At 43.9% G+C, this 12,004-nt stretch overlaps 1 protein-coding gene across 4 annotated transcripts; it reads left to right on the top strand.

Annotated features, from left to right (window-relative positions):
• Positions 1 to 435: 435 nt before the first annotated feature.
• Positions 436 to 11,287, top strand: IDI1 (isopentenyl-diphosphate delta isomerase 1). 4 transcript variants are annotated; one of them, XM_075827429.1, is made up of 5 exons: positions 436 to 459; positions 4,988 to 5,148; positions 5,854 to 5,946; positions 8,607 to 8,737; positions 10,666 to 11,287. In XM_075827429.1, the coding sequence occupies exons 2-5, from the start codon at positions 5,007 to 5,009 to the stop codon at positions 10,981 to 10,983; spliced, it is 684 nt and encodes a 227-aa protein (XP_075683544.1). In that variant the 5' UTR covers positions 436 to 459; positions 4,988 to 5,006; the 3' UTR covers positions 10,984 to 11,287. The 4 variants fall into 4 exon arrangements, with proteins under 4 accessions (XP_075683544.1, XP_075683542.1, XP_075683541.1 ...); XM_075827427.1 differs by lacking the exon at positions 436 to 459 and adding an exon at positions 551 to 885; XM_075827426.1 differs by lacking the exon at positions 436 to 459 and adding an exon at positions 551 to 885 and having other exon boundaries at positions 4,985 to 5,148.
• Positions 11,288 to 12,004: the final 717 nt, after the last annotated feature.

The following is a 12,004-nucleotide window of genomic DNA, read 5'->3' as shown; positions in this document are numbered from 1 at the left end:
TTGACAAGGACCTTGCAGCGTAATCCGCGCATTCATGCCTGGCCCCGTACTATCTGTTATGCAAGCGCGCGTCCCTCCTCTTCACTTGGCGCATGCGCAGTACGATCTTTCTGCTTGACGTTCTAATCGGCAGTACTGCGCATGCGCCGAATAAAGAGCAGGGACGCTGCACATGCCCATTACTGCTGATTAGGACGTCGAGCAGAAAGATCGTAAGAGCATTTAGGTGCAATAGTAACGCCCTCATTGCACCTAAATGCTGATTAGCATAAACGTAATAAAACGTATTTCTCTACAAAGGAGGCAGTAAGCAGAAAATGAAAATAAACGTTAGAAACAGGTTAGTCTCCTCTAAAAAACCCTGGCACTAGTTTAGTTTAACTCGGACATTCTGGTGAAAGACTCCCTTTTGTATCTCAAAGGAGCGTCCTCCTTCCATGACGTCACGTTGATTGACAGGTACGACCGGGGAGGGCGGTTCTACGTCTTTCCAAAGGGTGTTTTTTAGGTACACGCGTGTGACGTATAGACGGAGTAGTGGGCGGGGCTGACATGTCCCCGTGATTGGCTTTGTAGTTTCACACGTCGTGGTAACGCTGCTCAGTACGGCTGAAGTGGTTTGTGATTTCTACACAGTGGATTACGCGGCTCCGTATAGCGCACAGTGAAGGCGATCGCCGGACAGAGCGCCGCGGGCGGGCGGTGTCGTGGAGTGAGCCGTGAATCGGCAGATAGTGGGACGCAGTGAAACGGAAATCTGATTGGTTGAGAGATGTTGTGGGCGGGTATTGTAGGCGGTGCCCGTGTCTCGCTGGGTCTTGGCAGTGGCAGTTCAGGGCTGCGGACAGTCCTGCGAAAGGGTGTGAAGAGTTCGCCGTGCAGCAGGTGAGATCTGAGGGCAGCGCATCATGGACGCTGGAGGCAGGAGTAAGGGGATGTAGCACAGGTCGCTATCGGGAGAAGTGCTGTAGATTAGGACCACGCGAGGATTTGTGCAAGTTTGAGTGGTGTTCGATCTGGGTACGTGGGAATTTTACAGTGTGGTATCCAGACCGTATATGTAAGACAGGGTGGGAAGGAGGGGATTTCCCCAAACTAGTGAAATGGAGTTACCCATAGCAACCAATCAGATCACTGTTTTAAAGAGCACCTTTCACCTGCCCATACGTGTGCAGCATGTCATAGGCAGGGCTGTACAAGCCCTGTCTCACCATAAACGTTTTTTCCTATCTTTCTCTGTTATTTAGATATCGGCGCCATTATATTTGGCGCACAATATTTAAATAACCCCCTGAACTGTCAATTGAGTGTGTAATTAACAATGTGGATTGTAACATGGCTGTGACTGTCGAATCCGCTACAGACAGTGTCACAGCAAGAGCTGGTGAGCGTGTGCGTAGCTCGGAGCTGTGCGAGCATGCGCGCAGGCGCTATCACTCCAGCTCTTGGCAGACAAGCTGAACAAGACTGAGTGATCTTTCGCGAGAGATCACACAGTCTTGTCCGTGTCTTACGAGAGCTGAAGAGTGAGAGCGTGTGCACCGCTCCGATGCAGCTGCCGAAGATACTCCCGCCGCCATGGAAAAGAAGAAGAATTCACCTTCTCTTCTGTTCCGTTGTGGTGGCGGAGCTGTGCGTACTCTTCCATCTCTAGCTCTTGCTGTGGCATAGTCCGTAGCTGATTGACCAGTGTCACAGCCATGTTACAGGCCCCCTTGCCAATTATGCCCCATTGACAGTTCAGGGGGTTATTTAAATATCCGGCACCAAATATAACGGCACCGATATCTAAATAACGGAGAAAGATAGAAATTTTTTTTTTATAGTGAGACAAGGTTTGTACAAGCTGCACACGTATGGGCAGGTGAAAGGGCTTTAGAATGTAGGAGCCGGAGTGTGACTGTTGGGTGGGAGCCGGAGTGTGACTGTTGGGTGGGAGCCGGAGTGTGACTGTTGGGTGGGAGCCGGAGTGTGACTGTTGGGTGGGAGCTGCTCCAGCACTTTTTGCACTAGTTTTGATAATGCCCCTGATCCAGGTGTCTGAATTCATTCATGATGAGTTTTGTCACGTGTTTATAGTGACATCTGAATTTGTAAAAGTCACGTTGTGCACCCGCTTGCGCTGGACATTGAACACCAGACATTGCTATTCTACCTTATCCTTTATGGTAAATGATTGACTGAACCATGTGCATAAAAACTAGAGCGAGCAAAAGACAACTGAACAGATGACCTGTCTTCCCACCTCCCTAGGAAAATGAGATCAGGAATCTGATTACGAAGGGTAACCCTGCTAATTTGTATACGTATAAGCAGGAGATTGTGAGTGCATCCCTATGGTCACGGCTGTTATGTGACTGGCATGACTAAACTTGCCATGTAGCTCAGATCTAAAGGTCCTTTTACACCGACACGATAGAAATCTACAGGGACGAGTGATCTGAGCGCTGGTCCCCATATATAGCTCCTTGTAAAAGCAAATTAGCGCCTATCAACGAGCTTTCTCGTTGATCGGCGCTCGTTGCACCTGCCAAAATTGGCCGGTGTAAAAGTACCTTTAGATACATAAGCAGGGCATGGCATTAGCGTCTCAGATCTTCAGACCTTGGCTTTTCATGCAGTATGGACCCATGTGGTTTAGCATTTATACACCAACTGAGATACAGGGAAATTTACTGACGATACAGAAAAAGACCGGCTGTACAGTTAGATGATGAGTGTGATGTTCCATATGTTGAATGCCACCGTTCAGCTGGCCCTACAATAGGGATTTCAGATGGCCGTTCTCAGAACAACTTGTCCTTCAGGGTTGGCGTGTGAAGGCTGAAGTAAGGACAAATCGCTGATCCATCTCTGCCTTGGTCTGTGGCCAGCACTGGGCTCTATTGATGGGATGTAGATCTGGTTTGGTATGAATGACTTTCCAATACTGCACCAACAACAACAACCAAAGAATGACACCGTGGCAGGTCAACTTTTCCACAGATGTCGGTTCGCATTTCTCATGCTTGTTCGGGTCACGAAAAAAGCCGCCGACTGTCCGCAGAACAGAAAGTTTAATGAATCTGCTGTTTCGGACGTTCAATCTCTATCGCCACGGCCTGCTTAAAATACCAAACTCTGCAGCTGTGGAACCGGACAGAGTCATGATAAACTGGACATACGTGCTTGTGCCGAGGAGTGATACATGGAAACATATCTTCCCAGCTCTTGGCTTTCCTGTGCCTATATACCAGCATTTAGGGGGAACCCGGCACAGAGACAAATGCCCTTATTAAGATAGGACGGCAGCTGCTACTCTGCCTGGTGAACGGTGCTGCAAAGGAGCAAGTTGTTTGCTATTTATACGGCTATTTTCTCTAAAGTGGACTGTACACTTCAGATTGAGAATCACCCACAATGCAGGTGGTCGATTGTACGTCATATGGTTTGTACGAATGATCTAACCACCAACATGCCAGACTGAATTGGCAGATCAGGGATATAGTTTTAAAAATGTGAGTAACAGCCCAGTCATGCCGTACACGCATAGTTTCAGCCGATCTTAGTCATTTTCATAAAAATGTAAACCGGCTGATCGTCCAAAATCGTCCATTTTGGACAACTGACATCTTGTGTATGGCCAGCTTATAGGTAATCTCAGAATTGCCATTTATCACCTATCACTGAGGGACCCACTGCTGGGATTCTCATGACTCTAGAAAGGGGCTCCAGAGTTGTGCACCCCCGACAGCGAGTTTGAACGGAGCAGCTTTTGAGCGTGTGCCCTGCAGCTACGCTTATTGTGTATGGTGCTCACAGAAACCGCCGAGTGCTGAACTTTATGGTTTCCTTCGATCTTATAGACTTTGCAGCACGCATGCTGAACTGCCGCTCTATTCAATGACCTGTGAGAAACGTGATAATTGTCGATTCTGGAAACTCCTTCAATACTCATTGCATGAAATATATAATAGTGAGATCTATTTTTCTTATAGAAAAATATCTAATTTCATTTGGGTAACTGCAGAGCCAAGATCATGATTATTCCTATAAAAACTTATTGGGACATCAGTCTGATTGAGGGTAATTGATGTGTAGCCCCGGCTCTAGTTTTAGTGGACATTTAAGTGTGCCCAAATGCTCATTTTGTCAGTCAGATTGTCATTTGAAAGTCCGCTGTGTGTATACTCGTAGCCAGAAAATATACAACTAAATGAATGCAATAATTTGTGCATGTTTTAGTTTAGCTCCAGTGATGTCACCAAATGTAAGCCTACGCTACATTTGTGGGGTGTCCTATTTTCAGAATACTTGGATATAACTTGGGCCCGGGACATTGGGCCCCACCAGGACCTGAACAAAGTCTTGCACCAACCATACAGAAGGGTGCTGCTGTTCACTGGTACAACAGTATTGGTTGGAAGTTAAGAACTTGGCATTGGCGGTGTTGCAGCAGGATATTCCCTTAGACCCTCTTCATTACCTCCTAAATGTTCCCCCTAGGTCTTTGGGGAAATCACCAGCTCGACTCTTTCGACACTTTCTTACAGCCGCTAAGACGTTGATAGCATGGAAATGGAGACAGACAACCCCTCCCTCCCACATCGACTTAGTAACTAGAATTAGGGAAATACGTACAATGGAGCATATGACGGCCTCTATTGACAATGAACTGGACAGGTTCAAAGTGGTGTGGGACCCGTGGGACAAGTATTGGATACAGGGAACTCAAGATTAGGTGGTAGGTGGAGCTCCGACTATCCCCCCCCTCCTCACCCCCTTAAACCCCTGTGTTTTTTCCCAGATGTTTTGTCTGTCTATTGAAAGTTACTGTCTTACTATGTGAATTGCATGGCCCTTCATGCTGCTCTAAGTTATATGTATATTGTTGAAAAATTTTCAATAAAAACACAGTTGAAACCAGAAGGGTGCTGCTTTATACGATCTGCTGTGAGTATACTGTATTTTTTGCCTCGTGCTAAACATGACCTTGTTGTTTCAGCAGCAAGAGATACAGAGCAGCCATGCCTGAGGTTAACACTGATACGCTGGATGAGAAGCAGGTTCAGTTGCTGTCGGAGATGTGCATTCTGATTGATGGGAATGACGAGAAGATTGGAGCAGACACCAAGAAAAACTGTCACCTTAACGAAAACATTGACAAAGGTAAAGCAAGTGCTGGGGAGCAGACACAAGGAGGCTAAAAGAAATGCAGATTCTGTTGGGTTGGCTTACAATGTTATGGCTATAGGTTAGTTATTTGGGTGCATCAGTACCCAGTATAATACTAATTCAGGAATTCAGCCTTAAAGGGGTCTTTCAGGTTGACCTTGATGGCCTATCCTCCGGAACTGCAGTACCAGATACATATTGTTTATATGCCATGTTAACTGCTATTAAAAGAGTATTCTCACCGTCCCACCAGGGGAGGCACCTGCCGCATCCAGTCAGAATGGAGAGATTGCCGTGCATGTGCGCATCTCTCGTATTCACGTCTAAGGGCGTTATGGAAACAGCCGAACACGCCTTTGACTTGCACCTAGCAGACGTTTATAGAATATCCTGAGATGTCATAAATGTCTGAGTTGAGAATACCCCTATAAATAATGGTGGGTGTCTACGTGCTGCATGGGGCTATGACTATATATTGTACTAATGGTTTTCACAGGTAAAGCTCGTAATGATTATTAAATATTAACCAAACTTTTGCAATAGAAAAGCGACTGTCAGGTGGCCACCGTCGCCTGTCTACTCTACATTATCTGGATGCAGGATATTCCTTGTAGTTTAGGCTCTTGTGGCACAGAATCTATGATTTATACATGTGTGTGGATGAGATATATCATTATATAGCTATTTTTATTTATGCAGGTTTGCTGCACAGGGCCTTCAGTGTGTTCTTGTTTAACACCGAAAATAAACTCCTATTACAGCAAAGATCAGATGCTAAAATCACCTTCCCAGGTTTGTATTTGTAGACGAGTAAAATAAAACTATAAATTAATCCAATATAATTCGCTCTGACCCTTTACTTTATAGCACATATTTTGTTACCAGTATTTAATTGACTCCTTAAAGAGGCTCTGTCACCAGATTTTGCAACCCCTATCTGCTATTGCAGCAGATAGGCGCTGCAATGTAGATTACAGTAACGTTTTTATTTTTAAAAAACGAGCATTTTTGGCCAAGTTATGACCATTTTTGTATTTATGCAAATGAGGCTTGCAAAAGTCCAAGTGGGCGTGTATTATGTGCGTACATCGGGGCGTTTTTACTACTTTTACTAGCTGGGCGTTCTGACTAGAAGTATCATCCACTTCTCTTCAGAACGCCCAGCTTCTGGCAGATCACGCTGTGACGTCACTCACAGGTCCTGCATCGTGTCAGACGAGCGAGGACACATCGGCACCAGAGGCTACAGTTGATTCTGCAGCAGCATCGGCATTTGCAGGTAAGTCGATGTAGCTACTTACCTGCTGATGCTGCTGCAGAATCATCTGTAGCCTCTGGTGCCGATGTGGCCGACACGATGCAGGACCTGTGAGTGACGTCACAGCGTGATCTGCCAGAAGCTGGGCGTTCTGAAGAGAAGTGGATGATACTTCTCGTCAGAACGCCCAGCTAGTAAAAGTAGTAAAAACGCCCCGATGTACACACATAATACACGCCCACTTGGACTTTTGCAAGCCTCATTTGCATAAATACAAAAATGGTCATAACTTGGCCAAAAATGCTCGTTTTTTAAAAATAAAAACGTTACTGTAATCTACATTGCAGCGCCGATCTGCTGCAATAGCAGATAGGGGTTGCAAAATCTGGTGACAGAGCCTCTTTAAGGCCAGGATCACACACAGATTTGATGCAGTTGTTCGTGCAGTTGTCAGTTTTTGTTTTTTTTTCCAAACACAGGAGTGGACACAAAAGAAAGGAGATGGGTCTGTCTTTTCTTTATTTCTTTTTTTCCTTTTGGATCCACTTCTGGCTTTGGTTCAAAAAAACTGTTAAACTGCACCTTATACTACATAAAGAATGTTTATATGATCCTGGCCTTGTATATCAGGCTGTCTGTATAGCACAAATGGTTTTGGCAGTGTCATATCCTATTTCACATAGTTCTACACTGAGCTGTTTGACACAGAGGGCGTCTTCATTGGGGCTCATTACCGGAGGTGTTACCAATAGGAAGCATTTTCACACCTTGTTACTGTAGGTACATTTTGCCCTGCACAACCACTTCATGGTTAAAGAAGCACTCCAGCAATGTGTTGTTTTTTACCTATATAGTGCAGCTTAGGCAATTATTAAAGTGTTTTTTTTCTATAACTTATTTATCCCCTATCCACAGAACCGACTGCTTGGACCCCCATCGATCCAGAGAACGCGAGTCCCTGTGCACCCCATATGAATGGAGCAGCAACACACATGCTTAGCCAAGGCTCCATTCACATGGGGCGCACAGGGACGGCCACGTAATTGCGTTCTCTGAATCGATGGGGGTCCAAGCTTGGACCCCGACCGATCAGATATCACCTATCCTGTGGAAGCTCTTGTGTATGCCTTGTCTATACCTATTTTAGTTAATGTGCCATGTATGGGTTGTCTGCCGTCTTGGTTCCTTCTTCCCCTTTGATGTGGTTCCCTTAATGCAGCCTACATTTTCCAGGATGCTTCTGACTCTGCAGGGGTTACGGAGTCTCATCACCCTGAACTTCCTTTTGAAGTGATGGATCAGTGATATAGAACTGCTGTACTCACACTGCAGTGTCTCAGAGTATGCCTTTGTGATGCAGCCTCAAACTCTCTCTTCTGCCTCCTGCTAGTGATAGATTTTTCCACACAGCTGCCCATAATGAAAGGGTTCATAATGTATAGAAGCAACCGAGCTGAGATGACACTGCTAGAATATTGCTGGTGAGTTAACGTATGTGCAAAAAAATATTTTTAAGAGTTCTTCTTTAACAGTTGGGCAAGAAGATATGACGAGAAGATCTAACCACGTCATGCGTCACGGCAACCAGGTCGTGTCACCTGATGGCCTGTATCTTGTGTGCGTGCGTCTGCTAAAATCTTATAGGGAGCTTACTACCATTAGAGTTGGCAATCTGAGTCGTGGGCATAACTGCAACTTCCATGTGGAGAGAAAGTTGGCCGCAACTCAGGTAGATTCAAGTCAGGGGAATTAATGTCACTGTGGAGACTTAGCCTTAAAGGTTACCTTATTTACATCATGGTAGGCGATCTCTTGATCGGTGGTGTCCGAGGTTGGACACCCCCCCCCCCCCCTCGTATAATAATAATAATAAGGAATATCCAAGTAATAACATTGTAAGATTGGAATCCCCCGTTATTTGGTAGTGAGTGAATCTGTAGTTCTCATGGTGTAGGGAGCTCTTTTACATGGCCCCTACACCTTGTCTATAAACTATATGGAGAGGTGCATCTCGCAATTTGTAGTTTGGGGGGGGGGGGCCTGTTTATTGGGCGTCCTTATACCTAGGTACAAAAAAATCACTGCTATGATAAAATGTGTAATCGGCTCATTATTACACTAGTTGACCACACAAAGTTTACTGTGAACTTGTATTCTGGAGATCTCCTATATTAATTCCTATATCATGGCCCAGGTTGTTATACAAACACATGCTGCAGTCACCCACTCAATACCCCCACGGAAGTTGGGGAAGATGAAGCTATAGGGGTGCGACGAGCTGCCCAGAGACGTTTGAAGGCCGAATTCGGAATTCCACTGGAGCAGGTATAATAAACATACAACCTAGTGCACAGATATGCCATTGTGATTCTGTATTGTGACTGTTATGGCAAGTCCATACATAGTGTAAATACTACATATTTTCCGCAGCGTAATACAGTAGCACCAAAGTGGATGAGATTTGAACGAATCTCGTCCACATGCAGCGTAAAAACCTGCTGAAAAAAACGTTCATAAATTGACCTGCGTTTTTTTTGTTTTTTTTAAAATCTGCAGCATGGCAATTTATCCTGTGGAATCGCTGGCTTTCTGTTGCAGGTTTCCCCCATTGAATTCAACGGGAGGTAAAACCTGCAACGAATAGCAGATGTTTCGATTTTTGCAGCGGAAAAGCTGCAATTCTGCCGCAAAAATGGCAACTCGGGGGGAAAAAAAAGCCTTTGCTTACCCAGATTGCTATTCTACTGCGTCCAGCCCGGCCTCCAGAGATTACGTTTTAACCATAGGATGAAACGTCACTCCAGGAGGCCGGGCTGCGGGATGTCAGAGGGACGCATGGCTACGGCTAAGTATAGACTCTTCCCCTTTTTTTTATTTTTTTTATGCGCTGCTTTCTGCAGCAGACATTCTGGTCAAAAAACCGCACCACAATTTGGTTGCTTATTTTTGTCTGGAATTCTATGCAGGCTGCAGGGCGGATAATCTGAGTAATGCTGAATTGATTTGTGCACTTTCATTTGACACTTTGTTAGATCATGGCTGTTGAACGTGTCACCCACACTTGCCTATTTCTTGTGTTGTCTCCTGCTCTGCCAAAAGTTCCATGTCGTTCGTCTCTGACCATATTTTTATAGAAGGGGCAGACCTATTATATATGACTTTGTTCATGCACCATTTGTGAATCCCATTCGGTTTATGTACCATAGGGCCCCATTCACTCAGTGTAAGCCAAAAGGGTTTCTTTTTGACATACGCTGGGTTGGCATGCATTGGGATACATTTTGTTTGCTGTATAGAATAGTGCAGTAGACTATGCTATCCTGTACTGGAGAATACAGTCAAAATAAATATACAGTACGGTGTTGGCGATGTATGCCTACAATGTGGTCAAAGTAGTAAATTTCTCCAGACGTATACCTTCGATGGAAGGCTCAAACGGTATGTGAACAAACTCTAAATGGGAGAGCATGTGCATTCATTGAGCCCTCGAGCCAAGAAAAATACAAATATGCTCAACACACCAAAAAGTTTTTTCATGTAAGGGCAACGAAGTTAAGATACAAAGTAAAATGCTTAACTCCGGGGGTCACTGTATTTGTTGGACACTTGATGGTTTTCGACTCCATGCTTAGTACATTGTACACTTAGACTTCTAGAATGCTAGAAGATCTAATTCACGGACTCTGCAAGCCCCTGACTATTTACTGCAGAGAAACGTTCTAGTAAAGAAACGCGTCGGGTAAGTAGTTGGTAAATAAACGGAGTGTGCTCCTATTGCAGAGGTGCCATACCCTTTGAACCTATACAACTTTACCATTGGTATATGGGATCAAGAAAGTATCATATATAGGGATAGCCCAGTGCAAACGCTTTACAAGTGGGATGACCGGTCCTCACTTGGGCTAATATTTATTTATTATAAGAAGACAAATCATATTTAAATACAAAAAGCATTAATATAAAAAATAAAGAAATACTTATTGGTCTTAATCCTCCAAAAAGTGTCAATGTAAAGTGCGAAAGTACCAGTACAAAATATGACTGATACATTTGTATCATTCAGCTATGCTAATGTGCTAAATTAATCAAATATTCATGGTTACGTTGTAACAATAATATATCCCTAAGGGTTAAGTGCTCGGTGAGAAATTAATTAGACTTTCTAGGGAAAACTAGTAGGAAATATTTATTACTGACAGTGAGACACTTGATGGTTGGTAGTACAATGAGCGATTTCTTATATTTACTTCCAGGTAAAACCTGATGAACTCCGGTATCTAACCAGAATTCACTACAAAGCTCAGTCAGATGGCATCTGGGGAGAACATGAAATCGATTACATCTTGTTTCTACAGAAGGAGGTCACAGTCGATCCTGATCCCAATGAGATCAAAAGCCATTGCTATGTGTCAAAAGAAGAGCTGACGCAGTTGTTTGAAAGGGCCAAGCGGGGAGAGGTGAAGATTACCCCTTGGTTCCAGCTCATTGCAGACACTTTTCTATATAAATGGTGGGACAATCTGGAAAACTTAAAATCATTCGAGGATCATCATAAAATCCATCGAATGTAAGCAGCAGAAATAAGAGACTAACTAAAACGTGTGAAGTCCATAACTACGTGACGGTCACAGTGCTGCGGCGGCGGCGCACTACTTGTACAGATAGATACACCTGACCTGAACGCCTTGAGGAGTACTGAAATTCAGTGTGAAATAGAAAGGAGAGATAATTAACCTCTAAAGCTGCTTTCTCTCTAGATAAAAGAGGAAAAATCCAACTTTAGGAAAATCGTCTTTTTTTTTTTTTTTCTCCTGGAATTAATTAAACACTTATTTCTTTAAAAAAAAAAAGTTATCACCTGTGTATTTTACAAAAAACTGTTTCATAATGACTTAATTAAAAACTAGATACGCATACAAGTTGCTTTTTTCCCACAATGGGAGGCAATGTAGATGTATGGAGCTCTATAGGTATAAGGTTGCATATTTTTGGCAGCACATTTCAAACACAACATGCAGGCTGAGCGTATCCCACGAACGTGATGTGAATATAGCTGCCAGTCCTCGTACTGACCTATTAATTTGGGTCATTCTACCTGCGGTCAGGCCGGGACTTGTGGCATTATGTCTGTCTGCATTTATTACTGTTTCTATGTCAGTATTTTGTTTTTTAAAGTCGCTCTGTCAGGTCTCCTAAGTGAGGTTAGTTTATTAGAGGGGGAGACACTGTTTGGGGATATATAGTTGTGTGTGCATGTATATACCATGAAAGCAGTCACTCTGTGGGTGGGAGAATCAAGACTCGCAGGTTTTCTGACTTCTGCCAAAACTGCTTTTAAGCTTAGTCATTTGTATTTTCTCCCATTTTGCAGACGCATAGTGATCTGTCATGTGGATATAAAATACGCATTTGTTTGTTCCGGCTCAGTTGACTTCTATGGGGAGCATGCTAATGCTAAAATATATGGCATACATATAGAAATGTGATTCAGGGGTTGTCAAGTTAACGAAAGGAGCTGCAAAACCATGAACATAAGTGACTGTTTCTTATCTATACTTACATATGTTTAAAAAAAAAAAAAAACAAGACCTA

This window comes from Rhinoderma darwinii, chromosome 5 (genome assembly GCF_050947455.1).
Source record: "Rhinoderma darwinii isolate aRhiDar2 chromosome 5, aRhiDar2.hap1, whole genome shotgun sequence".
In the NCBI taxonomy this organism is placed as follows: Eukaryota; Metazoa; Chordata; class Amphibia; order Anura; family Rhinodermatidae; genus Rhinoderma; species Rhinoderma darwinii.
Note: the sequence above shows the minus strand (reverse complement) of the source record. Positions and strands in the feature narration are given on the sequence as shown.